Raw genomic sequence first — 26,688 nt, forward strand, 5'->3', positions numbered from 1 at the left:
ACATATATTTGAAAGTGCATATCACTGAGCCAGCCAACGGGGTGTCCATGAAATTCAATCGAAAAAACATATCGGATCATTGATCCGCGAAACATTTTTTGATACGAATTAAATTTCTCAACGTCGGTTTCGTCGGATCGAGTTCGATCACGTACGATGAAATTTTTGTTTCGTAACACGATCAACGTATCGCACGAAAATGTATATACGTTTTCTCCAAAATTAATAAAACGCTTCGAGACGGTTCGAAAGCTCCGTAAATACTCGCGTATCGTCTTTGCGCTGACAGTAATCGTTTTTCGCAAAAAGCATCGCACGATGTCGATTCGTCCACGTTCCGATCAGTATTTAGCGGGAAAGCATTTTGGTAAATTTATCTCAGTGTTTCCAAACAATTTCGGACGCACGATACGCTTTCAATTGAAAATCTTTTAAAATTACCACAGTCGTGACACCGAACGCAAAGTAGCCAAGTAGAATCGAAGAAGTTATCTATTTATTAGACGAAATTACCAAAAATATGATACAATTCTAAGAATATAAAATATTTCCACGATACACTCTCGTATAAGTTTATTCGATCTAACGTTTCGTTGAAATTCTTCGCGGAAGCGTCGCGCGACAATAATTCGTTGCTCCGTTGACAAGAAGAATGAAATTAGAATTTAATCATTTTTCTCTACGGAATCGATCATTTCGAATTTTCATCCCGTTGAATTTTCTCCGTTCTCGATTCAGCTGGGGGTCGAGGCTCGGTGATCGATCGTCGCAGTCATGAACGCGATCAAGAAACGCCTGCAGACCCTGAAGATCGAGAAAGATCTGGCGATGGACAGGGCCGATATGTGCGATCAACAAGCGAAAGAAGCGAATCGACGCGAAGAAAAGCTGAGGGACGAGGTCCGTGAATTGGCAAAGAAACTGGTACAGATGGAACGCGACTTGCAGCTGAGCAAAGCCCAGTTGGAGAAATCGAACAGAGACCTCGAGCAAACAGAGGGTGTCTACATCGTGGTTGGTAATTTTTAACGATCGTCTAACACGAAGACACTTTTATTCGAAATATTTATTCTCAGTATCTATCGATTCTGTTTCGAGTGTCTCGGGTTTCACGTTGCAATATGCGGGTACGTATGTAATCGTTGTGCTTACGGACGATTGTTTCCGATTTGGACAAGGGCAGACTCAGTCGGAGTTGGCGATTTTGAACAGAAAGATGCAACAGTGCTTGCAGAATTTAGAAAAGTCCGAGGAACGTCGTTCGACAGCGCAGACAAAATTGGCGCAGGCTATGGAAACCGCGGAGGACGCAAAACGGTTTGTATACCGGGTGCTCCACGGTACAAAGTATCGAGAAATTAACAGACGAGTAACCGTTATTCTACCTATTCAACTTGAGAGAAAAGTCCTACCGATCACGGATCTGGGTACAATTCGAAACTAACGGTAGGAAACGTAGAGCCTCGATCATTTCAAAATCGGCCAATTGTTGGATAGAATCGTGCAATTATCAAGATTCTCGATCCAATGCGAAGGAATCGTATTTATACGGTTTATGTCTATTATCTATGGTCCCTACCAGTTCTTTTCATCGTCAAGTCACATTCGTTGTTAAGCGATTGTTCTTTCCAATTGTTGCATTTATCTTTTTTTTACGAAGGGCCAGGCCTAGATCGTCTCTTACGAGAAACGTTAACAATTTCCGTATCGGTTATTTTTTAGCCAATATTTTTTAGAATTGTCATCTTGTAGATTTATCCCAGGTGGAACGCTATCTCTTTCCACTTGAAATATCTCTGCTATAATATTTTCAACAGAAGGAAAACTCATCTCAGCAACAGAAACCATTCACATTTCTATAGAGAATTCCATCGTGTAAAATAGATATTGTAACGAATGTAATGTAATTGACCTTGAAATCTGGAAACCATAAAATTGCCATAAACGAGGGATTAAAATACCCTATCCCTTGGTCACCAAATAAATAAGATAAATAATCGTACACGATGATATTTGTCAACACGATCTTGTCGTACTACGCACAATCGAAAATGTTAAACGTATCTCGTTCAAGGTGTACAAAATGGTTACCACTGTTAGGCATATACATGACCATACGTCCAGTTATCGAATATCTTTTATACTGTCGCAAGTTGAACTTAAAGCGTGTGCAGCTGGGGAATAAATGCAGACCCAGTGCTCATTAGGACTTTTTTCTTACCTTTGGCAATTACGAGCACTTGTATTCCCGGAATTGTTGATCGAAACACTTAAAATGGAAATGATTCGTTTCAGTATTTGTAAGGTATTGGAGAACAGAAGTAAGCAAGACGAAGAGAGGATGGACCAATTGATGGCACAGCTGAAAGAAGCGAGGCTCATTGCCGAAGACGCTGACACAAAATCGGACGAGATCTCTCGAAAATTGGCCTTCGTGGAAGACGAATTGGAAGCCGCCGAGGAAAGAGTGAAATCGAGCGAGGCGTAAGTTCGACGAACGAAAAACTGACAAATGATTTTTAGATGTCACGTTCTTACGAAATAAATCACTTTACGATTGTCTTACGTTCGTCGTTTTGGTCTTCTTAATTACAGAGGTTGATGCGAAAAGAATTAGACTTCTCCAAAAATGTATTATTCGATAACGAAATTTTACACGACACGTAAGCCCCGCGTGGAATAATTTTCAAGATTTAAAAATTTGAGAAGAAAATTTATCCGTCGTGAAAGTTCCTTTGCGAATTGACTTATATTACATCTTTGTACGAAATGTAGTTAACGAATTATACGTTTCTGAGAGAGTTCAATTATTACTCATTCACCTGTATCTGTACATGTATAATGTTGTGTAATTATTTACAGAAAGATTATGGAACGAGAGGACGAGTTGTTCATCGTTGGTAACATATTGAAATCGCTGGAAGTATCCGAAGAAAAGGTATCGATTATGATTCTCTGAAATATATTTTTTATATATATCGATCGATCGATTTTTCGCAATATTTTCGAAATTTCGTAGGCCAATCAAAGGGTGGAAGAATTTAAATCGCAATTGAAGGAGTTGAAATCGAAACTGAAAACCGCCGAAAAGAGAGCCATCATCGCGGAGAAGATGGTCAAAGTATTCTCGAAAGAGCTGGATGCAAGAGAAGGTACACGTGTTTCGAGAATTTTTTCTCGTTTTACACCTCGCGTTTTACAGCGAGGTTTAATACTCTTTATGCACGGCTCGTTCAATCGAACATTTCGATGCGTCATAGCGTTCTCGCTTTTCAGACTTTCTCTTCAGGGAAAAGGAGAAATACAAGTACATCTGCGACGACATGGACTCCACGTTCGCGGAACTCACCGGGTACTAGTCGAATTTTTGTAACATTGACATCTGCTGTTTCCCACATCAGTGTGTCCACTAATTTTTTTTATTAAAATGTATATATAAACTATCACCTCTTCTCGCATTTTTACTAATTCGATCGTTATTAACCGGTTAACGTACACCGATTGAATCGAACGTAGTTAAAAAGTATCAAAACTTTACGAAGAATTTAGAAGTTCAGAGGGTTAGGTCTGGACTATCGAATTATTTTTAATTACACGTTATACGAATAATTTTGAAAAAACTTCGAATTAAGTACAATTGAGAATATGGTCCGAATATGGTCGTGTTTGTACTCATATTCACCGGGAGAACTTCCCCGATCGATTAATTATACCTATTTTTAATTATACGTTATTCGAATAATTTTGAGAAAACTTCGAATTAAGTACAATCGATAATCGTCCGAATATGGTCGTGTTTGTACTCATTTTCATCGGGAGAACTTCCCCGATCGATCGACGATACTTTCGTGAAAATGCAATGAAAAAAACATCTGTTTCGTTGATTCAGATGATGCTGCAATCACCCGATCAGGGACAGTTTAACGTTCTCTGGGGTTTGAAATAAAGAGTCGTCGAAGTCGGGTTTCTTTTATAGTACTTTACAGGATATCAATTTATTTGATCGACTCTACGATCGACACAATGCTTCGAAACGCCACACCACCGACTTGATACAGTTTTCAGCCGTGGCGTGTCGGCCGCGTCGTCTCGCTTGTCTCGACGATCGCGCGAAACGCAAGAGGAAAATCGCGATTCTGGATGTTCCGTCGTACGCGGCCACGCCACAGTGTAGAATCTCGATACGCAGGCACACCCTCACATTCACGCCATGATTTCTCTTTCTTCTTCTTCTTTTTTTTTTTTACAACGATGCTAATAGCAGTTACAGTAATAATTGTTCGTTTGATTTGCTCACTCACCAACGCCTTCGTCCCTTTGCAAAACGCGAACAAAACCGGTGACGTAACTACGAAACGCGTCGAGACGAAAGAAACAATTATATCCGCGCGACGAACCGCGATCAATGGAAGATCGATCGATTAACGATGCACGAGCTGGAGAAACTCATCGGTCGATTTCGAGATATTTCGTTCGCACAATTTCCAACGTATTTGAAATTTCGTAGAAACGGACGCGAAACGTTTTCGATCGATTTCGATCTCTTCGTCGATCCCCGTGTCCCTTTTCGCGATCCTTCGATTGTGCACGATCACGTGCACGCGGCTGCAGTACCAAGCGTTAAGTGTATTTCGAGGTGTTCCAAGTTACGTCACCGCTTTAATTAAAACGTACCACCGTTCGTAGCATCGTGAGGCTCGATTGTTTGACCCAACGATTAACGCAGAGAAAATTATTGGCAGTAGGGTCGTGTGTGTCCGAAGAATTCCTGGCTCCCGATCGATATCGAGCAATGTACGTCGATAATAGAACTGTTAAACGAAAATGAACGACAAAGTCAACGAACGCTCGACCGTCGTGGCTACGAATCGCGAAATTTATGATGCAACGCCTGGAAATACGAAGTGGAACGTTCATCGATCGCATTTGTATTTTTCGGAAGTCCAATTTCTCTACAAAATTAAATATACAGTATCCAAGAAGCTTACGCGAGTCTTGACATCCCTGCACGTAGTTTTTAAAATGGCGTCGGATATGAACAAGCGTATTGTACACCTGTGAATTGAAGAAAAAGGTTTACAAAGTGGATTGAGACATTGGTTCATAATCTTCTTTCCAAGATACGGTCGATTTAAGTTCTAACGTGCTTAGACGTTAGCGTAGGAAAATATGTCACGTATCGAATCAGGACTGTCGAGATAGGTGGAGGGATCGATGCTCGTCTCGGAAAATTTAACGATGTTTAAATTATAGAGTTTTCTGCAAGTCGATCGAAATTCGTAATAAAATCTACTGTAGTGTATTCTAAGCCAGTGGAAAATTTAGAGTCGCGAATACGCAATTCCGCGAAAACATACATATAAAGTGATCATCGGTGCGACGTTTGAATGCCTGTGTACCAATAGGGGCCATTTTGAATACCTCTTGTGAAATATCGTGAGATTGACTATATCTCGAAAACTCGAAGCTTGCCGATCAATGCTCATTTCGACAATTTTCTCCAATTCGGAACGATAATGCGTTTGTAAATTTCGTGACGGTATTTTGGAAACGGTTGTACACGTACAGAGCGATTCTCACGAAGCGATTGTCGTGTTTCAACGAATTTTCATCGATCGAGATGCGCAACATTCTTGGTTAAAAGTCGCGACGAATTTCCCGCACAGTTTACAATCGTTGTCCAATAATCGACGAAAGAGATTCTTCGCACGAAACTTCGTACCAAACAAGATCGAATCGGAACGACGGTGTGTCAAACTATAAATATTACTACAACGAACGATTAACCAGCTCGCGAAATACACAAGGTTCTCTCGTTCTTTCGTAAAATCGGACAACGATAAGAGTACACTGTCGACGATATTCGAATACTTCCAAAGGAGTTTTCAATTTCGTCGATCGATCGCGAAGAATGACTCGAGGCGAGCGTTCGTAGGCCCGGGAGCATTTATTTCGAACAACGATCGGTTTGGTTTCATCGATCGAGAGCCGGGGGTTCCCGGAATCGGAAAACAATCGGATATCGAAAGAACCCCGGTTAAATGCACGCAGTCCTTGTTCAGCGGACGTCAGTCGGCCGGTGACATAAGAAAAAATGTACAAAAATTGTTGTCGTCCGATAAACAATACCCGCTTCCCGCACAGGATCTAACAAATTAATCGAACTCTACGAGTTTGATTGACGCGCTTCTCGTATATACACTCGTGTATGGTATCGTATGTATGCGCTTACACGCGCTTCAATTACACACATACATACATATATGTATTTATATATATATTTATATAAATTTATATATATATATTATATAAATTTATATATATTTATATAAATTTATATATACGCATACCTATGCCATCGTCTTCGCAGTGTCGCGCACACGTTCCGGAACTTAGCTGTCACTGAAACAACGTGAAACAAAGGTCATCGATATCGTTTCGAATTCTGCTCCGTCGTGTTCTCGGATTTCGTAAAATACATCGAAAAAACGTGTTAACCCTAAGATTGGTAAAAAATGGCGTAAAATTATTGTTACCGGAAATAGGAAGTCGGCCGTGGGTTTTGGCACATTCGAGTTAATCTGCGGAATGGCAGTGTCGTGGAAGTCTCGGGGAACAACTCTTCGTCGCGGGAACACGATACGTAGTACAGAGATGCGCGCTTAGAGACTAACCGGTGTTTATTTTTACTTTCATGTCAGTCTGAGGGAACGTTCGAATTCGTTGCGGGTCGCGTGGACTGTTCCTTCGTTCGTTTCTTTTTGATTTTTCAGCAGCCCGAGATCGATATGCTTTCGTATACCGATCGCGAACACGGAATCGCGTGGTTTCGAAATTGTACTGGGTGGACCAGCCACCGGAAACGAAACACTCGGATCCGAGGATACGGAGATCGAAGATAGGATACTATCTAGGTGCGCGTTAGTTACTCCTATCTCTCGAGATCGGTCCCTCTCGAGTTCTCAAGTTTGTCGGTGATTTTTTCGTAATGGCTTACCACGTAGTTTTGTCTCTCTCTCGTTGGTCGACGATGAACGAATTCGATCGTACACCACGGTGTGGTGTTTCGCGACCTTGAACTCCCGGAAATTTTGAATCGAGCAACGAAATTTCTCGAAAGCGCGTCACATTTATTTTCGACCTTGAACTTCCGGAAATTTACAATCGAGCAACGAAATTTCTCGAAAGAGCGTCACATTTATTTTCTCCAATCGATCTTTGTTATCAAGGGTGTTAGTTTCGCGAAATTTTTTAATCAAATCAGAGTATCCGGGAAGACGATCGTGGAAACTGAATTGTTTCCCTAAAACACCGACAATTGTCCGTACAAATGGACATCGATTGTACTTATCTACCTTCGAGTGCGAAACATTTATTGGCAAACTAACGACACGAAGATCTTCTAGCTAGTATCTTGGTTTAATACGTATAATATAGTATCCTATTGTTCTACCGCAATATTCGATTCGAGGCAACATTATCTCACCGATGAAACTCGAGAAAACTAACTTCGCACCTTGAAGTTTTCATCGTTCGATTCTAAATCTTTTCAAGGTCATTCTCTTACCGTACCAACACTTCCTGTTGTTTTACCAATGTTTTCTTTTCTTTACATATATTCTCTTGCCATTACAATAGTTCATCGCGCAATTTTCCTACTTTTCGTTCTGTTTTCTTTTATACTTGTACCACCTGCTTCGTGCAACATCTTCGAAGTTAGATTCGGAAGGCAATCTTTGACCGCACCTCGTTATTCCACATTCTGCGACAATTCTCCGTTATGTACACGGTATCGTACTTGTGCGATAAAAATGTTACAATAATATAAACAAAAGTTGTAATTAATTTTCTCGACTAAATTGCAAAGATTTACGCAGGTGTATTTCACGCGATACTATGAACAAAAATTCCTGCTCTTCGACATCGATAAGTGTAATAACAATTCGATTTCAAGTACCATTAAGAAAAAGAATGCTCTCTAGAATTTCGAACGACACGATTTCGAGAGACCAATGATAATCTTTCGGAACGATTTACAATTTCTTTCGATTCTTTCTGCGCGCTTCTTCGGATCCAAGACGTATTATTATACCGATAGAGAGTGATTCTGTTCCCGGTGACTCGTTCTGCACGCGAGAATAAACCTATTCACCGATTGCGGTCTCGAACCGCGAGATGCAGCTTCAACGATCCGATCGGAAACAACGATCGTGGAACGGTGATCGAGACGCTCCCCGGGGAAGCGTGTTCAAGACGATTCGTCTCTCTTGAACAGCGGTGAAACTCGAAGAACGAGCGCTTAGATTTAGAAATAGTTCGCGAGCCTTAAAAGTTAAAAGTGCGCGATATTCGAAGAGGGATGCTCGGTTTAAACGGTAAAACCCCGGCGTCGAAAGGCGGACGCCTTCGACGTTAAACTATCGTTTTCGTCGGCACGGAAGAAATGTACAGAACGGGAGCGGAGAGCGCGTGTATCGCGCTGCCCCGCGCGGAAATCGATGTCTTATTCGGAGACGTCTTAGGATTAATAACGGACTTAAAGTAATCAACGGTGTTAGACGTACGTATAAACTTTACAATGCAACAGAGCCCAACCCCCGCGACGATCCGTCGCGATTCGACGGACCAATCGCGTCCTGACGATCGTGTTTCCACGAATACCCCGAATAGCTTGTGTATACGGCCAAATCATCATCTCACGGTCTCGTAACTCTCTCATCCCGATTCTAATACCACACACGCACTGGACACAGGTGAGCACGGTTTCTTCGAGTGGTGAAAACGACGCCGGCGATTCGCTCGGCGAAATTATTTACCGGCTCTTGAAGACGTAATCAAACGGAGAGTAAGAAAATCAGTCTTTGTGAATCGAAAGGACGGTTCGCCTCTTTTTCCCTGCGAGCATCGACGATTTTACTTGCGCGACGAAAGTGTCCTGGGTGTATTTTAGAAGCCGCCGTTTCGCGAATCGGAAATTTCTTTCTTACTTCGGAGATATGTAACTACGTCTTCGAGTTATCCGGTATACGATTACTCGATGTTAACCATCTTTGGAGTTTAAAAAAAGAAAGGCGAATGTTCGATGGAAATTCTCGAGGATTCAAGGTGTCACGAATAAATGTGAACTTTGGTACGAAAGGGAAGATGAGGATTTGATAGAGTTATAGAAATAGAAACACAATTGGTGATCAATTTTTTAAAAAGTTCAACGATCATTGCAGAGATACGAGAGTCACTAGTAATAGTGGTTTGCAGCGATTTTTGAGATGTTCATTTCTTAGTTTTCAGAAAAGCGAACGAATCTCCGATATAATTAATCGACGTAGTTTTGGTTCGATGTAGAAATGTAAACTTTCGTGGATCTCCTGACTTTCTATGGCTTTTGGATTCGGAAACAGGACGAAGATTTTAACCTGGCACGGTTACCAACGAGTTTCGAAACAATTCGATAACGACCTTAATATCAATTAATATCGATCTGTGCGATTTGTCCGTGGATTGACTCTAGTATTCGAGAAGAACGAAGACAAATGTTTGGCACTTGATCCAATCGTAGATCTTTGAAAAGTTAATTAAAAGGATACGGCTAAAAATTTTGCATTTAAAGAGAAAACTATTCGATCCATTCACTTTGATCGACCATTATAATGTTTGAGAACGGTTGATCGGGTCTTAGGGAAAACAATTGAACGATAAAATGGACTTCTTGAATCATGTACCGAGGTGTTGCACAGTGACGCTTGCAAAATGGAACATTGCTCAAGAACGAGCGTTTTAAAGTTACATCATGTCGCGACGAGAGATCAGCCGATGACGCGAAGAAACGATCGAAAGCGAGCGCGGAACGCGGTTGCAAAAAATAACGACGGACTTGTCTAGAATCGATGAACGAAATCGTGTAGGCCAGCGTGATAAAAATAAATGGTTGCCGGTCTGCACCTAGGCAGAGTCGAGCTACTCGCTTCGCGGCAAGCAATTAGTTACGCAATGATGAATTTCATCGACGTCGAGTAAACGATTTCCCGATCGAGTTCCATTGTTTCGTCGTTGTAGTCGATTAGTCTGTAATTGACGCTTTAAAGTACTGCCATTCACCGAAGCTTCGATCCTTTTAACGTCACCGTCGCTCGTCGACGCTCAGAAAAATCGTTCATTGTACACCATCGGTGCATATGCGCGCGAACGAACGACCATTAGAAATAAATATCGGTTCAACTATGTTTAGATCAAGGGATTTAACCGATTTAACGCGGAGACTGTTCGCGCGAAGATGTACTCCATACGCAGCCTCTACCAGAGTCGCATCCAATTCAATTAGCTGTTCAAGGCCATTGCAAAGCTCTCCCCACCATTCCGCTACTCTATCGTTTTGTTTCTTGTCCCTTCGTTCCGCTGTATCTGTTGCTTTACGAACGAACTATAAGCACGCGCTATCTCTTTTTCAAATATGCAGTTGACTTATACCACTGAATATGGAACAGACGGCAAGAAAAAAAATAGAGATTTTTAGAATTATTTAGATTTTAACGGTTAGCTGGAATTCGACGTCTTTTTTCCACGAATCTAAAATTTCAGTCCTTTAAAACTGAATCGAATCGTGTATGTACGCACATTGACAATTATTCAGAATTGGTAAAGGTTTCTTATTATAATTGAAAAATGGACTAAATCTGAGAGCAGTAATGCACGTATCCCCACTCCCGAAGCTACGCGATGTGGTTCCCAATATATGTTCCTTCGTTTATCTTGCACGAGAAACGAGACGGTACAATTTCGTTGCGACGCGATAATATTGTTATTCGAGTGTTTTTAAATAGACATTATTTACGGACACTGTGTATTATTTTAAAGAAAATTTTCCCAACTCTGTACGATAATTCTACCGCAACGCTACATCGTATGTTGGAACACGTTGCTCGGTGCTGATGGAGAGCCGGCGCGTGCCAAGAAATGGCAGTGAGACGAAGGGGAGTATGTGACCCGAAGATGCCTACGATGCTGCTCTCGGCAACAGTACTCTTTTATATACACTCTCGCTCAAAAGTCGTAGGACACTTACCTATTTTAACAGATTCTGATCATACACTATAAATTATTTTGCTTTACTCTTGCGTACATTTAAACGATTTCCATTAATTATTTTAAGACGTAAAATTTTAGTAGGTGTCCTATGATCTTTAAGCGGGGTTGTATACTTATTTTTCGTATCGTCGGTATCTGTTTCCGCTCGTGTTATATTTTTACAGTCAATTATCGTGTCAATGGATTCTCTTCCCTTGGTTAAGAAATATCGTTTCCGCTGGAAAGTAAATATCGTATGTAACGAAACCGTGAAGGGAAGAGTCACTTGTGACGTCTTGTCGCAGACATCGCTTGACCTTGAGAGATCGATTGAATTGGACTCGACCGTACCGTTGAAAGTCTGTCGCAAAAATACTCGTTCCGTCGCCACGGATGTACGAAACGCGCTCGTGATGTAGGCGGTTCTTCCGAGACACGTGATGCGCGAGTCGGATGCGCACGCGTTTCGCGCATCAACGGTGGAACGACGTCTCGCGTTCACAGTGTCGCACGACTTACTGCCAAGTTCTTTGTGACGAAGTAACTGATCGTGCGATGCTCGAGGAAAAGATCGGATCGTCCGTTTCGGTTTGATATTCCTTGGAATCCGAGGCGGCGTCGTTCTCCACGATTCCCTGGTGCTCGAAGAACTCTCCCGTGCTCTGTTCGTACGATTAAGTCTTTGGTCTCGAATGGGTCGCCCGCCGGTAAACGAGTCGCAGCGGTCTGAGCAAATTGTCGTTTGGCACGCACTCCTACACGCGATCAAACTCATTCAACCTCGGACTCATTCACTCGTCACGTCCATGCACGCACGGATGTAATATCTCGTTGCGTCGCGGACAAAGAGGAGAAAGGCAACGGCGCGTGCGCGTCCGGAGCCGCGAACGAATCGTTCGTACAGACGGGAGAAAAAAAGATCGACTCCGAGAGGAATTCGTTCCATCGAGCCAGGGATCGATTTTTCTCTCTCCTCGCGATATCCGCGTTCAACGATACTTTCGATAACGTCGCGGCGTCGACGCAACACACGTTCGCGTCGCGGCTTCTCCTCGCTGTCCGCGAACGATTCACCTGCCCGATTCCCAGCAACGAATATAATTTAATTTTTCACCTATAATCGACAGAGAGAAAAGGGGAAACGGACGCGCGTGCTCGCTGCGCGTCCTGTTTTTCTTTCTTCATTATTATTTTTTTTTTTCTTTTCTTTTTTAACCTAACCACGTCGAAACTTCCGACGAGACACCAGATAGAAGGATTTTATTTACCTAATTGTTTTGGACCACGGGGCGGGAAGGAGGAGGGGGGGGGGGGGGAGCGTCGTTTGGTCCACCGTGGACACGCGGAGGTACAGGTGGGGGGACGCACGGAGATTAAGGGGGCGGGGGGTGGCGAATTAAACGGCGATAGAGTAGTCGGAGGAAGGATTATTTTGGGTACTCGGCCTTGACCACAGGGAGCTCCTCAGGCCGAGTTTCAGCTTCTTCAAGGAGTCGATGTCGCACTCGGCTTCGCTGAGTTCCGGCCGATCGGAACGATCGCCGTTCCCCGTCACGACGGTCCCTTGGTTGCCACTTACGAACGCAGTCTCCGCGACCGATATCGGCGGTAACAGTGTGCGTAGCGAGCTCCTGCTGGGAACATGCCATCTTACGAGACGGCCAAAGAAATCGACTTACTACGAAGTGCAAATAAGATCAACGCTTAGCCGACGTGTCTCAGGGACATATCTATCCGTGAAGCATCGTTCTTGGGTTTTCATCGGCTAAGCGTTACCATGATTTTTTGTCCGTTGCTTTTGCAAACAGTTTCAACCGAATTGTACACGGTATTTTGTGTATTTGGAAAGAATAGTGACTCTCACGGCAGCCAATGTGTGAAAAAAAAACAATCTGCGCAAAGTACGATGGATAATCACGAAGAATTTCTAATTTACAACTAGCGAAAATAAACATATTGTACGCGACCTTTTTAATACCAGCCATACCTTGTTGAGTTTTCGTCGAAAATAGCCTGGCAGTTAAAAAAAAAAAAAAACACTGAAGTAAGGTGGCTGGCAGTAAAAGGATTAAAGTTACCGAAACACGCGTGTATTTATTTACTTCTCCGTGTATTTGTAGAATTTATTTATCATTTACCTAGAACGTCCTCTTCGGGGTAGCGACTTCTGCTCTGACATGGGTGAAATGTCCGATGAAGTGCTCGACGTACCGTGGTAAATGAAATCGGAAACGGCTCGAACTGAAAGGAAGATTGCAAATATTGGTAGATTTTCTTTTCAAATCGTACGTAATCGATACTCGATTATTGTTAATATTTCTACAATTTGTAAAAATAAATGAATGTAATTGGAATACTTGAGGTATCAAATTCCTTTTTAACGTATTTTTAGATTTAAGACGTGTCGTGAAATGTATCATGGTTCCTGAGAAATGTAGATTTTTCAAATAGACTGTACGCTACGTGCCCAATGCCTGAAAACTTTTTAATTATACTAGAATAAGAATAACGGGCCCTCAATTTCTAGATGCTCAGGGTTCCACGGTTTCTAACGGCGGTACTGCACGTACGAGTTCAAAGCACGTAAACTGAACTAACACGTACTGTGTTTGAGTTTGCCAGGATCCAGTTGATTGGAAGACTCCGTGCGAGAGCTCGTCAGTTGATCCGGGTCAGACTCGCTCTCGTCGCTCTCGACGTCGCCCGGAGTTTGTTGCTTTCTCTGCTGCCGTCTCCTCGACGAAACGCTCTTCATGCTCTATCAACATATAGATATTTTAAACGTTTTCATTATTCGACGTGCCCGTAGAACGTGATTAAGAAGTATCGGAGGTTTAACGGGGGAATACTTAAAATCAAAGCTTCGTTAACATTTTTTTCCGCAGGTAAAGCGAATAAAATTAATTGTCGCAAAATTTGGAAACGACGTTCAAACTTCCAATACTGTATCCTCTGATGTTTAGGTTGTAATCTTTTGCACAGCTGTGTCTACTAAGGATCACAGATCGCTCTACCAACGGAATACGAGCTTCGATTTCGATAAGATGTAACGTGTAAAACTAATCTAATGGTAGCCAATTGGTAGCCAATAGACTGTCTCGGATTTTAAGGTAGATTTTCTGGAGTCGAGTCGTGGTAGAAAAAATTAGACGTTAATTGGCACTTTTCACTGCGTGTTCAACCTTTGCATGATGACGTACCGCCGCGGCAGGTGGAGGGCTCGCACACCCTTCGGTCATGGCGTGCTCGTGATACATGAAGCTGTGAAGAAGAGTGTTGTTCGGATGAAGCCCGGCCGCTGAAGCTTCCGCCGCGCCTCCCAGTCCTCCCAGCCCTCCCAACCCTGCCAGGCTTCCCCCGCCACCCTCCGAAAGCTGGAACGTAGCGTACGGCGAGATGTCCTCCGCTGTCTCTGTAACCCACCAGCGGCATTGCCTACCTTTCAAATCGCGTCGGGATGACTTCTTTAGGTGTAAATGGAGTTCGAGCTCTAAATTACAATTTACTTCGTCTCGTTGCTTTCTTATTAACAATGTAAAATATCGGTGACGCGGAGAGTTCTTTCGCTCGAAGAAACTATCGCGTGGACAATATTCCTTGATCGGTCTTTCTTCCAACTTCTTGCTCAAATATATTTTCCCTCATTTAGAACATTCGAACGATTAAATATTTTTGTTCGTACTTGGCCAAGACTGATCATACGTTTATAAATATACGCAAGAACAAAGTGAAATAATTTGAATAATTCAAGTTGTATGATCAAAATTTGTTAAAACGGGTGCCCTACAAATTTTGAGCGGGAATGTACCGTTGATCTGTGTGTCTAGCCTTAACTCGGATCAAGTATTAATCACAAAAGCCTGTCGAGCTAGATACGCTTTTGCCTCGTGGTACTCTCTTCGAGCGAAACGATCCATCTGTATACACTGTACTACATGCTTCGAAAGTTGTATCGGATCTCTAGCACTTTGCTTCTAAACTGTTCGTCCCATAAATTGACGTATCGCTGTAAGGGAACACTATGTCTAGAAAATCAGAAAAGACAGCCCAATGGTAAAAGCGATGCATGGAAAAACGCTGAACAAAATACATCCATGAAAACGTGTAACTGTATGATCGGTACATTCAACGATGATATAGAGTGGTTGACGTAAAAGGCACAAAGAAAATATACGATGTCCAGATAGTATCTAGGGTCACTTGATGGAATGAAGATGTGATAAAATAAACCACCTTCGCTGGTGAACTGCAATCGATCGCTAACGGGTCTGTCCAACCCCGCTCGAACAGCGCTACGCGTGCGACTTTTACCTGAACAACAATTATAGTACCAAACCTGGCTGTCGTCCGTATCGTAACAAAGGTTCACCTGGAATCTTGTCGGGCCCTCCGCCCGTATTCGCCGCTTGTTGTAAAGCCACCTTGTGAATGGTGGCGTAGTAACGTTCCCTTTGGGTCTCTGCGTTCTGTTGATTCTCTTGACTCTCCTTCATGGGGCGTTGAACTCTGTCTCCGAGGTACCCTATTGCGTAACAGAGGACAAGAAATGTTCACACCTTCTACACGATAATCGATGTTGTTTTTCGTTTTTCGTAGATACGGCTATTTGCGTTTGCTAACCGAGTAGACTTACTGTTTCGCCAACGAAAAGCCACGACCACCACAGCGACGACCAGAGCGACGGTGGCCACGATCAGAGGCAGTATCACTTTCACATCCGCGTAAAACGGAACCGCAGATGCTATGCCGCGTTTCGATAGTTCTGCGGGTGGTGGTTCTGCAAAGTTTCAGGAACACAGTGCTTTTGGATATAATTGTTTCAACTTGAAAATCATATCACCAGCGGACATGTCTTTGTCTACTTTGTTCCTATTTACTCGCACCGACGATTCTCTGTAAAAGCTGTAGTTACATGTCCAAGCTTACCGCCTTCCTTTGTCAACGTTACGAATGTGAACTCCGCTTGATTGGTTCCAGCCACGTTGTGGGCCTCCACTTTCAGTTGGTAAACCGAGCTCGGCTGTAGATTCGTCACGACGAACCGTCGTTGCATTTTAACGCTGTTGGACACCAGCGTCCAATGGAATTCGTTGATGGGTCTGTATTGGATCACAAAATAGAGGATCGGGCAGCCATTGTCGGGCCACACGTGGAGTCGAAGGACCAATGTCGTTGAGTTCGGGCTGAGAAAAGCTGCGGCGGGAGGTATACCTGGCGCCTGGCCTTGAGTTCGAACCGAAAGTACCGGCGAAGATGGGCTGCTTCCGATTTTATTGTGGGACGTTAGGTACAGCTGGTAGGTATTTCCACACAGGAGTCCCTAAAAGTTTAGAAAAGGTTCAGTTGCGTTTCCATGTACTGTACAAGATGCTCCTCAAATGTTTGACCATAGATTGGAAAGTCGTTTACTCTAAGAATCCTAAACACTCTCGAAGAACTTCAACAAGGATGTAAAATTACTCGTACCTTCAGTTCGTGGCTCGTGGCGTGACGAGAAAGTTGCAATTCGTCCAGATTGCCGTGAGTCGTTCGATAATGTAACGTGTACCCGGTAAGCGGAGCACCTCCGCTGTGCCCAGGTTTCCAATGTAACAAAATGCTGCTTGACGTGGAACTCGTTACGTAAAGAACGGGTGCACTGGGTGGTACTGCGAACGGATAAAACAAGAATTCGTTTAATATTCTCTGCATTTTTAATATCAAGAAAAAACATTGAAAAACTTGAAGCAAAGGACCGCGACGCTCGAACATTAACGACATCCCCTTGGACCGGTAAAAAAAGTGTTTTAGACCGAAAGAAAGAAATATCGAAATAGTTTGTAAAAAGTGAAGTATCTTCTCACCCTGTACAGTCAACGTATAGTGCAACTTGTCGCTCCCTTGAGAGTTCTCCACTTGACAAGTGTAATTTCCACCGTCTTGAGACTGCAGATTTGACAGGACGAGCTCGCCCGATGGCAGGATCTGTACGTTCCTGGTTGTATCGGTGCGAATTTGTTCGGTCGAACCTTTGTACCATTCTCTCGTAGGATCTCCAACCGCGTTGCAAGCTAATGTGGCGGATCCCCTCCACGGTCGTACTACGTGGCCCCCGAAAGAAGTGATTCTCGCTGGTACACGATTCGTTGGTACCTGTGCAGCCACTCTGGAACTTTGACCTTCGCCTACGCGGGTGCTACCGGTCACCCAAAATTGATACTCTACGTGTTGCTGTAAATCAGTCGCCTCGAAATAGGTGCTCGTGGGTGGCAGTGTTCTTTTACCGTGATTGAGTTCCTCTCTGCCGTCTACGACCCTGTGGGAAGATAGTTTCGTAACGATCGAATCGCGAATACTTAATCTGCCTATTTATACTAGTTATAGATACCTCGTGTATAAATTATATTTTATAATAATTCCGTTCGGTTCAAGAGGAGGTAGCCAAGAGATGAAGAGTGCTTGTGGTGAACTAACTACCACTTTTATGTCCGCTGGACTACCCGGCACTGTGGACAAGAAGTACAACCGTTAAGTTCACCGTACAAGATTACTTACACGATCAATATTTTCATTTTTAGACTCGAAATTGGCACGATGAGATTACCATCTTCTTCGGTTTGGCAATAAGTTACTGTGGTCGGTACTCCGTCCCCGACTCTTGTGAAAGCTAGCACTTGAATGGTGTAATTCGTGTACTTTCTCAATCCTGTGAGGACAGTGGTCAACGCGCTGGTCTTACGAATCTAACGAAACATTAAAGTTGAAGAAATTTCGTGTTCACCTGTTCGGAGCAAGGAAAATATAATTTATCCTTACTTCCATTTCATCGACGCTGCGCCAAATATCGGCTAAAATTGGTTCATAGTGCAATTTGTATCCTTGAATGATACCGTTACTGTGCGTGTTAGGTGGTGGTTGCCACGATACTTGAAGAGATTGCGAACTGAGCGCAGCGCACCTTACGTCTTCCGGTGGCACACTGGGAACTGAACAAATCGATATTTTCGTCGCATAAGTATTCTCGTAAAATTCGATTTACAGTCTAAGCGATTTAACTACCAAACGAATCAATATTTTATTCGTGGAAGTGGTCTCGCGAAATTTAGTTTACAGTGTACGCTGTTTCGATGCTTGTTAGTTTCTTTTCGTTTTTCCTTTTCGTAGAGGAACAATTCTCACCGTCTTCCAACGTTTGCGTGAGCAAAGGTTCGGAAAGTGGTCCAGACCCAACTTGATTGTACGCCTGAACTACCAAAGTGTACTTTGTGTAGGGTCGAAGGCCTGTCAGTCGAAGTTCTGCACCACCCTCTTCTCCGTCGCCAGATACAGAACTGAAGTTGTACGAGGGATTCGCGGAGCTGAAAGAGGATTGCTAACGTAACGAAGTCCTGGATCCGAGTGGTTGAGTGTATTTCGAACTATTTACGTAATTAAATTTCGTCCTATTATCATATATTCATGACGGAAGTGGGTCTTAGCTCAGTTTGGTCTACTTTGAACATTTTTAATAAATGAATACGCTTAGGCAGACAATTTCAGAACCAAGAGTGCCTGAAACTTGTTACGGAGGAGGGGATCGTTCCTCTTTTAACTCGTCTTCTTAGTTAGGACTTTCGAAAGTATATTTGAATTATTTTTAGGTATTAACTCGACGCTGCTACTTGTACGCGCTCTACTACAACTTCGGAGAAATGATTTTCAAAGAGTTCCGGAACCAGGAAGTAATCCTCTCCGGCTGTAAGTACTTTTGAATATTTAAAACTCGAGCGCCGACCAACTCGGCGGTATATATAAAAAAATGTATTTATAATTTATAGGTATAGAATTTTGTACGAAAACGATTCATTTTGCAAATTCGTGGAATTTAGTCGAGATACGATCACTCTGTCAGATCGATTATCCAAGTTGGACGCGTTTACTTGGTTTCTCTGTAGCCGACGTTGAATCCCTGGATGTCTCCGTGTCGGAGTTCAAGCAACGGTGGCGACCATGTGATTAAGATTTCAGACGAGGACAGAGCTCTGGCTGCAAGATTAATCGGTGGTCCAGCTGGTCTTTGTGGTTCGGTTCTGACGACCAGCTCTGCCGAAGGTACCGATCTACCAGCTGGCCCTTCGGCGATTACACGTATCGTGTATCTAGTCGCTGGTTTCAACTCGTCTATGAGGGCAGCATACGGGAGAGGTGGTCCGGTGAATTCTTGCTGTTGCCACATTCCACCTGTCGTAACGCAATTAATTTAGGTCTTACGTTCTCGAAGAACACTGCACCTAATCATCGTTGTCAAATATTGAACAACGGCGCAAAAGAATCGCGAGTTCTAGGTGATTTTGGTCTACGGAGAACACGAGAGTGCACGAGTATTTGTAACAAGAATCTTGGTAGTACACTTTTACAGTTGTATGTAAGTATTGCTGCGAGATAATACGACGAGCGTGTGTTGTATTCGAAAATTATCGATTGACCGATATACCTATACATGTAGTTGCTCGATGCGAAAGCTTCGCGAGCCATGGAGTTCACGGTAATACTCACCGTCACCTTCTTTGTACTGCAGAATGTATTTGTTCACTTCGCTGGTATCTTGAGATTTATGCTGCCATTTTACGTTAATACTTCTACTGGCAACCATCGCGGTTTCTAACGAATTTGGTGGCTGGGGTGGTTCTGCAATGGAACAAAATTTCTGCCTTTCTAACGGACGATCCTTGTACGTATCGTTTCCTTTTTTCTACGACATTATACGGTTGGTAATCGTACCTTGCACGAGGAGTTGCACCAGCTGCTGGTCATGACCGTAGAGATTGCTCGCCCGGCAAAAATATGCTCCGCTGTCGGACGCTTCCGCGGAAGAAATTTGTAACTGCGCTATTACACCGTCTGGTGTTACTTCTCGTTTCACTGTAACCCTTTGTACCCATTAAGATGTTCATGAAAGATTTGGATACACGGTAATACGAATCGATATCGTTTTATACAATACACGGACCACGATTATAGCACTACTGTTCTTTATTCGTATTTTCATACGAGCGTAAAACGAACGACAAAATTACCGTTCGTCCTCGAAAAGTGGACCGACGAGTGTTTACATCCCACGCTCTGGTTTACAATCCACTAGCTCCCCCACCGACACGGTGTCGCTATTGGTCATTGTCGATTTTCGTCATCGTTTACGACCAATAGCGACAATGCTTGCGATGGTAGGGGAACTGGTAGATCGTAAACTGGAGTGGGGGTGTGAACATACGTTAACCTTCTTCTCGCTGACGCACAGTATATAACTGTCGTATTTACTTTTGTGAAATATCAACGCAAAAATTTGTAATTATCTACGTTTCCTTCGTTTCGAAAAATCAACGATACTTTGTTATGTACTTTTATCGTATAGATTAGGCGATTAGATTCTTAGCAGTATCGAAGTCTCGTTCAATAATTTTCACGCTTATTAGTTTTACCGATAGCTCGTCGAGGGATTTAACTCGATTTTTCCGCTCTTCAGCCAAGTGACGGTGACAGGCGTGTCACCGTGTACCTCGCAATGCAACGTCGCAGTGTCGCCTTTTTTCACAGTGACGAGCCTCGAAGGAGCCGCAAAATATGGGGACGCTATCGGAGCAACAAAAGATAAAGTCTCAAAATCGTGGATCGTACAGTGCAGAGCTGAGAAGTTGACCTCTGAAAGGAATTGTGAATTTTATCGAATTCACGACTGAACAAAAATTGCTCGACGCTGTTCAGATCTCTCTTTACACGTGGTATTACATTTCATTTCGTCCAGATGTCATCTTTCCAGTTCTCCATAGTGGGTATTGCGCGGAGCTGGAAAGGTGACCTCTGGAAAAAATTGTGAATCGTATTGGATCGAACGTTTCGATCAGCCTTCGAAAGTTTACGACTCGACAAAAATGTCTAGATACTGTTTACATTCTACTTAATCCAGAGGACATCTTTCCAGCTTCCTATGGTACGTATCGTGCAGAGTTGAGAAGTTGACCTTTGGAAGAAATTGTAAATCGAACGTTTCAATCAGCCTTCGAATGTTTACGACTCGAAAAGAATTACTCGACGTTAGCCGCATTCTCCTTACGCGTAACGCTAGATTTCTCTTAACCCAGTAGTCGTCTCTTCAACTCTCGGCTACACGTGATCACGGTTTCTCGCGGAAAAGAATTTTCCGCTCGAGGAAAAAGTTTCATTGTTTCGTGGCCAGTTAACATTCTTTACGTTACATACTCACAATTTACTTTCAGCTGGACCACTTTCCCCATACCGCTACCAATGCCGTTGCTAGCCTGACAAAGATAAAATCCCTCTCTGTCTTCTTTCACGTGTTGCAACAGCAGCGTACCGTTATTAAGAATTTTCGTGTACGCTCTTTCCCGCAACTCCTCGTATTCACCGGATTTGCTCCCTGTATCGCAGAGACGATGAATCATTTTGGTGTCGCGCGAACGTATATGGCGCGTCCAGAGATTAAAAACCAATTTAATCGGGCGTGTAGCTGGGAATTCGATTTTGATCCCTCTGTGTGTACGAGGGTTGGTCGTGTTCTCTGTTACAGGTGTTCTGCCGTTAATAGTACCCTGTAGAATCTCTGAACGAGTAAACTATCAAGACCGATCTAGGACGAAAAGTTTCATTTGCCGTTAATAGTACTCTGTAGAATGTCTGAACGAGTAAACCCTCGAGACCGATCTAGGGCGAAAAGTACGGTAATGTTTGGTAAACGAAATGTTTCGAATATCCGAGTAACTCGAATCTACAGGCAACGCTATCAAACGACGATTTTTTATAGTTTCGATTAAAATATATTCCTACTTGTAGAAATTATTGGGGGCACCTCGTCTAGGAAGAAAAGTTGGACGTTTCTAAAATTCGAGCGAATCGATTTAACTTCAACGAGTAAATTACCGATCGCTTCCATTCGACGTTACGCATAGATTCTATTTATCAGAGGAAAGATAGAAAGCACGACTTTCACGGTACATACGAGCGATGTTCGCGTTGTCTCTGCGCTCGAGCGGTTCTCACTCTCTGGACAGGCCTTTGAGAAGATCGTACCCCCCAATTAAGCTGCAAACATTTTTCACCGTTTTAAACGTTAAAAGACTTCCTTACCCGTTGCTTTCTTCCATACGATGGTGGGAGTGGGCACGCCCTGCGCTTGACAATGCATAGCGACGTGCTTGTTCCTCTCGACGCTCACGTCCGCGGGCTCCACGATCCATCGAGGTGGTACTGAAAATCGGTACGCAGAGCTTTAAACGAGCCCGTTGCGAATCTGCCGTTCTAATTTACTTTCTTTCTTTATTTTCTTTTTTCTTTTTCTTTTTATTCCACTGGTCGTTAGCGATTTAGAGACAGGTACGTCGTGAGAGAGTCGTGAAAAGCGCGGTCACAGAATGACAAGCTCGTCGACGATGTGCCACCGTACGTCGTCGTGACAGCGAGCACCGAGATCGGTATGTACAACGAGACTCGCTGTACGAGAACGAGGGAAGAAGAGAGAGAGAGAGAGAGAGAAAAAAAAAGAACGACGAAGAAAAAAAAAAATAAAAAGACAAGAACAGACACATATAGAACGACACGAGAGAACGACAAACGGGCGTTCGTCGACGAGCGTCTTGTCGTTTCGTACGACAACGATACGAACGAACGTTTGAACCGCGTCGAGGAAATTCATCGTATCGAGCAACTCGGACAACAATTTTGACGATCTCAAGTTTCCGTTGCGTTATGGGTGGATGGCAATTCACGTTATGAGAAAGTGACAGAGACATTAAGACAAAGTGAATGAAGGTACGTGGGCGAGGTACAGTATGGAAGTGGGTTACCAGTCGATGCGAGGCGTCTTCGTGAAGCGTGGGCGATGCTTTCTTCTCCCGTTTTTTTTTTTTTTTTTTTTTTTTTTTTATTTTATTCGTTCCTTTACTATTTTCTTTTTACGTTTCTTTTTCAGTTTTGTCTATTTTCTTTTCTTTTTCTTCTGCTTTTTTTATTTTTCTTATTTCTTTTCATCTTAACTTTTCATCTCGGATTTCAATTCGCACGCGAGAAACGACCGGACTTTTGCTTCTACGGAAGGATCACCAGTAAAGCGGTTCGATTCAATAACACCATGAACGTACAATAACCCAATGTACCAAACGAAAGAGAAAGGAGAACGAAAACGAAGAAGAATAGTCGGACAAAATGGAAAGTAAAAAAGAACAGTGAAAGAAAATGATCAGGTGGTGCACAATAACGAAGCGTCTATCGAGACTCTGTAATGTACTAGCCTACGCTGGTAAAATGAAAACGAAATCGCCACTAATTTGTGCAATCGTCTAATGCGGACGCCGGACAAGTCGGTTCTGGCTGAGAAATTCGGGTGTCGAGAAACGCCGCGCATCGACGTGTCGAGAGTTTTCAGGCTTTGTCTTTTATTCGGGTGTACTGTTTGGCGGGTTCTACTTTTTACGGTGGTGAAAAACGCTGCACAAGCGAGATACTGTGAGTGGGAGTTCCAACGTTTTACAAGACGGCAAATACCGGCCACGCATTAACGCGTGCGACAATATAATATATATATAGATATATATATGTATGTATGTATGTATGTATGCATCTGTGTGTACGTACGTGTGCGAGAGAGAGAGAGAAAGAGAGAGAGAGAGAGAGAGTGTGTGTGTATGTGTGTGTGCGTGTGTGTAAGAGAGAGATAAAGATAGATATATATATAGAGAGAGAGAGAGATAAGGAAAGAGTACGTGTGCGTGTTTGTGTGTATATACTCGTGAAACAAGTAAAACTCTCGGAAGAAAAGGCGCAAATTGGGTGGGACGTGTGAGGTTACGGAATGAGAGCATGTCGGCGGAAGACCGAAAGATATATCGTGGAGAGGCGAATAATAATATATATATGTATATATAGATATATATAAGTACCCGCTTCTAACGACTAGTTCGACGAATACGAATTTAATTAATAATAATACGTACTACTAGCCTACATTACCGGGTCGCGTGGGAACATCGGGGCAAGCGTTCGTGAAAATTGTAAAATCGTGTACCCAGATCGATTCGATCGTCGCGTGGATTCTCGTACATTCTCGAAATTCATTCTTCTCCGTTTCGTATCTCGAAATGAAAAAAAGGAAAACAGCGGAACGGAGATACGTATTCGCGGTATGAAAATATCGCGTGCGCGCGCTGCCCCGCGGTTTCGTCGCGACGAAGGAAAGATAAAAAAGAGCGTGACAGATAGAAAAGACAGTGAGAAAGCATGCAGAAGTGTAATTAAAAAAGGTTGCCTTCCAACGAGCCCAAAGGAGAGCCAGCGCATAGGTTGGTGAAGATTTTTGTTGGTCGTGAGCAGAGTGGCGCGTGCTCGTACTCGGGTGATCAAAGAACACTTAAGTATAATAAGTAAGTAAATATGTACAGAAAGACACGTAAGGTGATGCAGACAGAGAATAATCTTTACTACACATTTTTCGAAGAAGAAGATCATGCAGATAAAGTGTTATGCTCACATACACGCACGCACGCAGGCCAGAAGAGAGTTTCTTTTGTTTTGTGATATATATAGATCGTTTCATTCTTTATTATTGATATTTTTTTTTTCTTTTTTTTTTTTTGCTTGGTTGGTTGGTTGGTTGGTTGCGCCGTTTAAAAAACGAGTAAAATAAGGAAAGGTGCAAACTGTTACCTTTATTATTCGGTCAAGTCAAGCAAACCTCGGGGGGTCCACGAGATACCGACGCATTCCCAGAGAGCCAAAGCAACGTAAATGTAATACACACTGTGTCTGAGGGATGGATTCACCGGGAACGAGGATACGGGACAAAACTCGATGGCTAGGAGGTTTCTCGTGATGAACCGCGTGATCTCGCTGGGACAACAGACGTCGTCTCGTTTAACGGACGGTTAATCCGGTGAATGTTTTCTTTTCTTTTATTTTCCTTCGTTCCGTTTCTCTTTTTCAAAGATTTCGAGAGAGAGAGAGAGAGAGAGAGGTTCGTTAAACACGTCGTCTTTGATCCGTGCGAGAACGCTTCGATGAATTAACGATGGTGACGCAGGAGTCGAGTCAGTAAGCGTTATGGCATGACGATGGTTAACGGATGATGATAACGATAATAATGAGGGAGATGAATTCGATGGATTCTCCAGGATGTAACGGTGGCTCGGGTTCTGTAGGATCAGCCTCGACCTCGACGATATATATCTCTATCGCGAAAACGAAGAACGATTCTTCTTCGTATCGAATCTCAAAGATTACGTTTTCTCCGTTACGTCGATCGAAATCTAAGCAAAATGTGTTCTCCGCGAAAAGAAAACACGAAACACTCACGCGCGTAAAGTAACCGTCTCTGGGTGAAAAACTCTTCAAACGAGCCAACCGAACGTACGTTTAACCTCGACGAAAGAAACGAGAACGATTTTAGGTAGAAAATGTCCGGTTTTGAAGGAGACGTCGCGCGAGACGCTTAATTTTCAATCGGAGCAAGTATTCTTCTCGGTACACTGCTTTATGTTTTCTCTGCATCCATCGAATCACCGCCGAGGGTTATTTCGAACATTTATTTATTCCTCGATCGATTCGTTAAAGTCGAATATTTTTCTTCGTCGTGAACGATCTCGAGCTCTCTCAGAGTCTCAGAGAGGCTCTCTTTGTTCTACCGAAATTTTTAATTAAATTGAAAAAAAAAAGAAAAAATCGACGACGCGTGCAATATTAATATCCTCGACGCTTCGACGACCCGGAAAGCCAAAGAAAAGTATCCCCCGCGCGATACATCCCCACGAAGTCACATTTCCACCCTCCGAAGATAAAAGAGTTACTCGGAGTCCGTTTCGAGTATCCGAAGGTTTGCAATCTCGTCGCGGACGGTCTCTGTTACGGTGTCTCGAGTGATTCCGAATAGCGTAATAAAGTCGGCCGATAAAGATCCGTGTAAATCGATCGGAGGACGAACGAGAGTAGGGGAAAGACTAATTTCGTCGGTCGGAGAGAAGGGATTCACCGAACGCGAGAAGATACGATCCAGAGAGAAGATAAAGATGGTGTCGTGGCTAGGAGAACTCGACTCGATGGGATCAAGGACACGTCCCCGTCGAGATCGATGACCGCTCGGTGAGGGTGAGTCGGGTTGTCGGGACCGTGATGGAAAAGGGTCGCCGATCATCTAGTTACCTTTTACCTGTAGCTTGGCCGTGTACCTGACCTCGGCGGCGGGGTTCGCGGCGACGCAGGTATAGTCGCCGGAGTGCTCGGCCGCGAGGTTCGTTATACTGAGGAGGCTTGAGTAAGGATCCAATTGGGAGACGTTTGCGACGGATGCCAGACTCGGTGGCAACGGGAAGGGAGTTTGGCCGTCTTTTAGCCAGGATATGGTAAGGGGTGGATCACCCGCCGCGACCCCGCACACCGTCCGCGTCCGCATCCCCTCGGATAGTCCCTCTTGGAACGTAAATGGCTCAATAATAGGGGGTACTGGAAAAGGTCAAGAGAGAAGAGAGAACCATACGTGAGAGCGAGAAAAAGATGGCACCAAAAAAAACGCAAGAACCATTTTGTACCAGGTACATGTGTTCTTATATATATATGTATAAATATATATATATATATACGGTTCATATAGTAGCGGCATGTATGTATATA

General features: G+C 43.3%; 3 protein-coding genes across 4 annotated transcripts in view; 1 reads left to right on the forward strand and 2 right to left on the reverse strand.

Moving 5' to 3' along the window:
• The first annotated feature begins 774 nt into the window (after positions 1–774).
• LOC143152611 (tropomyosin) lies at positions 775–3,393 on the forward strand. The gene is made up of 6 exons (XM_076322913.1): positions 775–1,014; positions 1,184–1,317; positions 2,296–2,484; positions 2,863–2,938; positions 3,020–3,152; positions 3,277–3,393. The coding sequence occupies exons 1-6, from the start codon at positions 775–777 to the stop codon at positions 3,357–3,359; spliced, it is 855 nt and encodes a 284-aa protein (XP_076179028.1). The 3' UTR covers positions 3,360–3,393.
• A 577-nt stretch (positions 3,394–3,970) lies between these two features.
• LOC143152516 (uncharacterized) lies at positions 3,971–12,302 on the reverse strand. Of its 2 annotated transcripts, none has more exons than XM_076322761.1 (3): positions 11,581–12,302; positions 6,351–6,402; positions 3,971–5,055 (listed from the first exon to the last, which is right to left on the reverse strand). In XM_076322761.1, exons 1-3 carry the CDS (start codon positions 11,834–11,836, stop codon positions 4,953–4,955), a joined length of 411 nt encoding a protein of 136 aa, XP_076178876.1. In that variant the 5' UTR covers positions 11,837–12,302; the 3' UTR covers positions 3,971–4,952. The 2 variants fall into 2 exon arrangements, 1 of the variants encoding a protein (XP_076178876.1); XR_012993587.1 differs by lacking the exon at positions 11,581–12,302 and adding an exon at positions 6,537–11,406 and having other exon boundaries at positions 5,016–5,055.
• Positions 12,303–12,408: 106 nt separating this feature from the next.
• Dscam2 (Down syndrome cell adhesion molecule 2) overlaps positions 12,409–26,688 on the reverse strand; it is a 188,004-nt gene continuing 173,724 nt past the window's right edge. Inside the window, exons 12-30 of the mRNA XM_076323202.1 lie at positions 22,162–22,281; positions 21,281–21,454; positions 20,499–20,649; positions 19,801–19,949; positions 19,576–19,707; positions 18,960–19,260; positions 18,220–18,398; positions 17,857–18,026; positions 17,645–17,783; positions 17,429–17,546; positions 16,905–17,356; positions 16,528–16,709; positions 15,988–16,381; positions 15,695–15,838; positions 15,431–15,583; positions 14,262–14,473; positions 13,666–13,819; positions 13,200–13,302; positions 12,409–12,710 (exon numbers count right to left, since the gene is read on the reverse strand). Coding sequence (XP_076179317.1) covers positions 12,458–12,710; positions 13,200–13,302; positions 13,666–13,819; positions 14,262–14,473; positions 15,431–15,583; positions 15,695–15,838; positions 15,988–16,381; positions 16,528–16,709; positions 16,905–17,356; positions 17,429–17,546; positions 17,645–17,783; positions 17,857–18,026; positions 18,220–18,398; positions 18,960–19,260; positions 19,576–19,707; positions 19,801–19,949; positions 20,499–20,649; positions 21,281–21,454; positions 22,162–22,281 — 3,680 coding nt within the window. The 3' untranslated portion in view covers positions 12,409–12,457. The remainder of the gene's footprint in view (positions 12,711–13,199; positions 13,303–13,665; positions 13,820–14,261; positions 14,474–15,430; positions 15,584–15,694; positions 15,839–15,987; positions 16,382–16,527; positions 16,710–16,904; positions 17,357–17,428; positions 17,547–17,644; positions 17,784–17,856; positions 18,027–18,219; positions 18,399–18,959; positions 19,261–19,575; positions 19,708–19,800; positions 19,950–20,498; positions 20,650–21,280; positions 21,455–22,161; positions 22,282–26,688) is intronic.

Source organism: Ptiloglossa arizonensis, chromosome 11, assembly GCF_051014685.1.
Source record: "Ptiloglossa arizonensis isolate GNS036 chromosome 11, iyPtiAriz1_principal, whole genome shotgun sequence".
Lineage (NCBI taxonomy): Eukaryota > Metazoa > Arthropoda > Insecta > Hymenoptera > Colletidae > Ptiloglossa > Ptiloglossa arizonensis.

What these genes read in the sequence shown, in the direction of transcription:
- LOC143152611 (XM_076322913.1), top strand. Translation starts at nt 775, where the DNA reads ATGAACGCGATCAAGAAACGCCTGCAGACCCTGAAGATCGAGAAAGAT. An exon ending in CAGAGGGTGTCTACATCGTG is followed by an intron (nt 1,015 to 1,183) that starts GTTGGTAATTTT and finishes GGACAAGGGCAG; the next exon opens with ACTCAGTCGGAGTTGGCGAT. An exon ending in ACCGCGGAGGACGCAAAACG is followed by an intron (nt 1,318 to 2,295) that starts GTTTGTATACCG and finishes GATTCGTTTCAG; the next exon opens with TATTTGTAAGGTATTGGAGA.
- LOC143152516 (XM_076322761.1), bottom strand. Translation starts at nt 11,836, where the DNA reads ATGAGTTTGATCGCGTGTAGGAGTGCGTGCCAAACGACAATTTGCTCA. An exon ending in TCGTCACAAAGAACTTGGCA is followed by an intron (nt 6,403 to 11,580) that starts GTAAGTCGTGCG and finishes ACGTTGTTTCAG; the next exon opens with TGACAGCTAAGTTCCGGAAC. An exon ending in CTGCGAAGACGATGGCATAG is followed by an intron (nt 5,056 to 6,350) that starts GTATGCGTATAT and finishes TTCAATTCACAG; the next exon opens with GTGTACAATACGCTTGTTCA.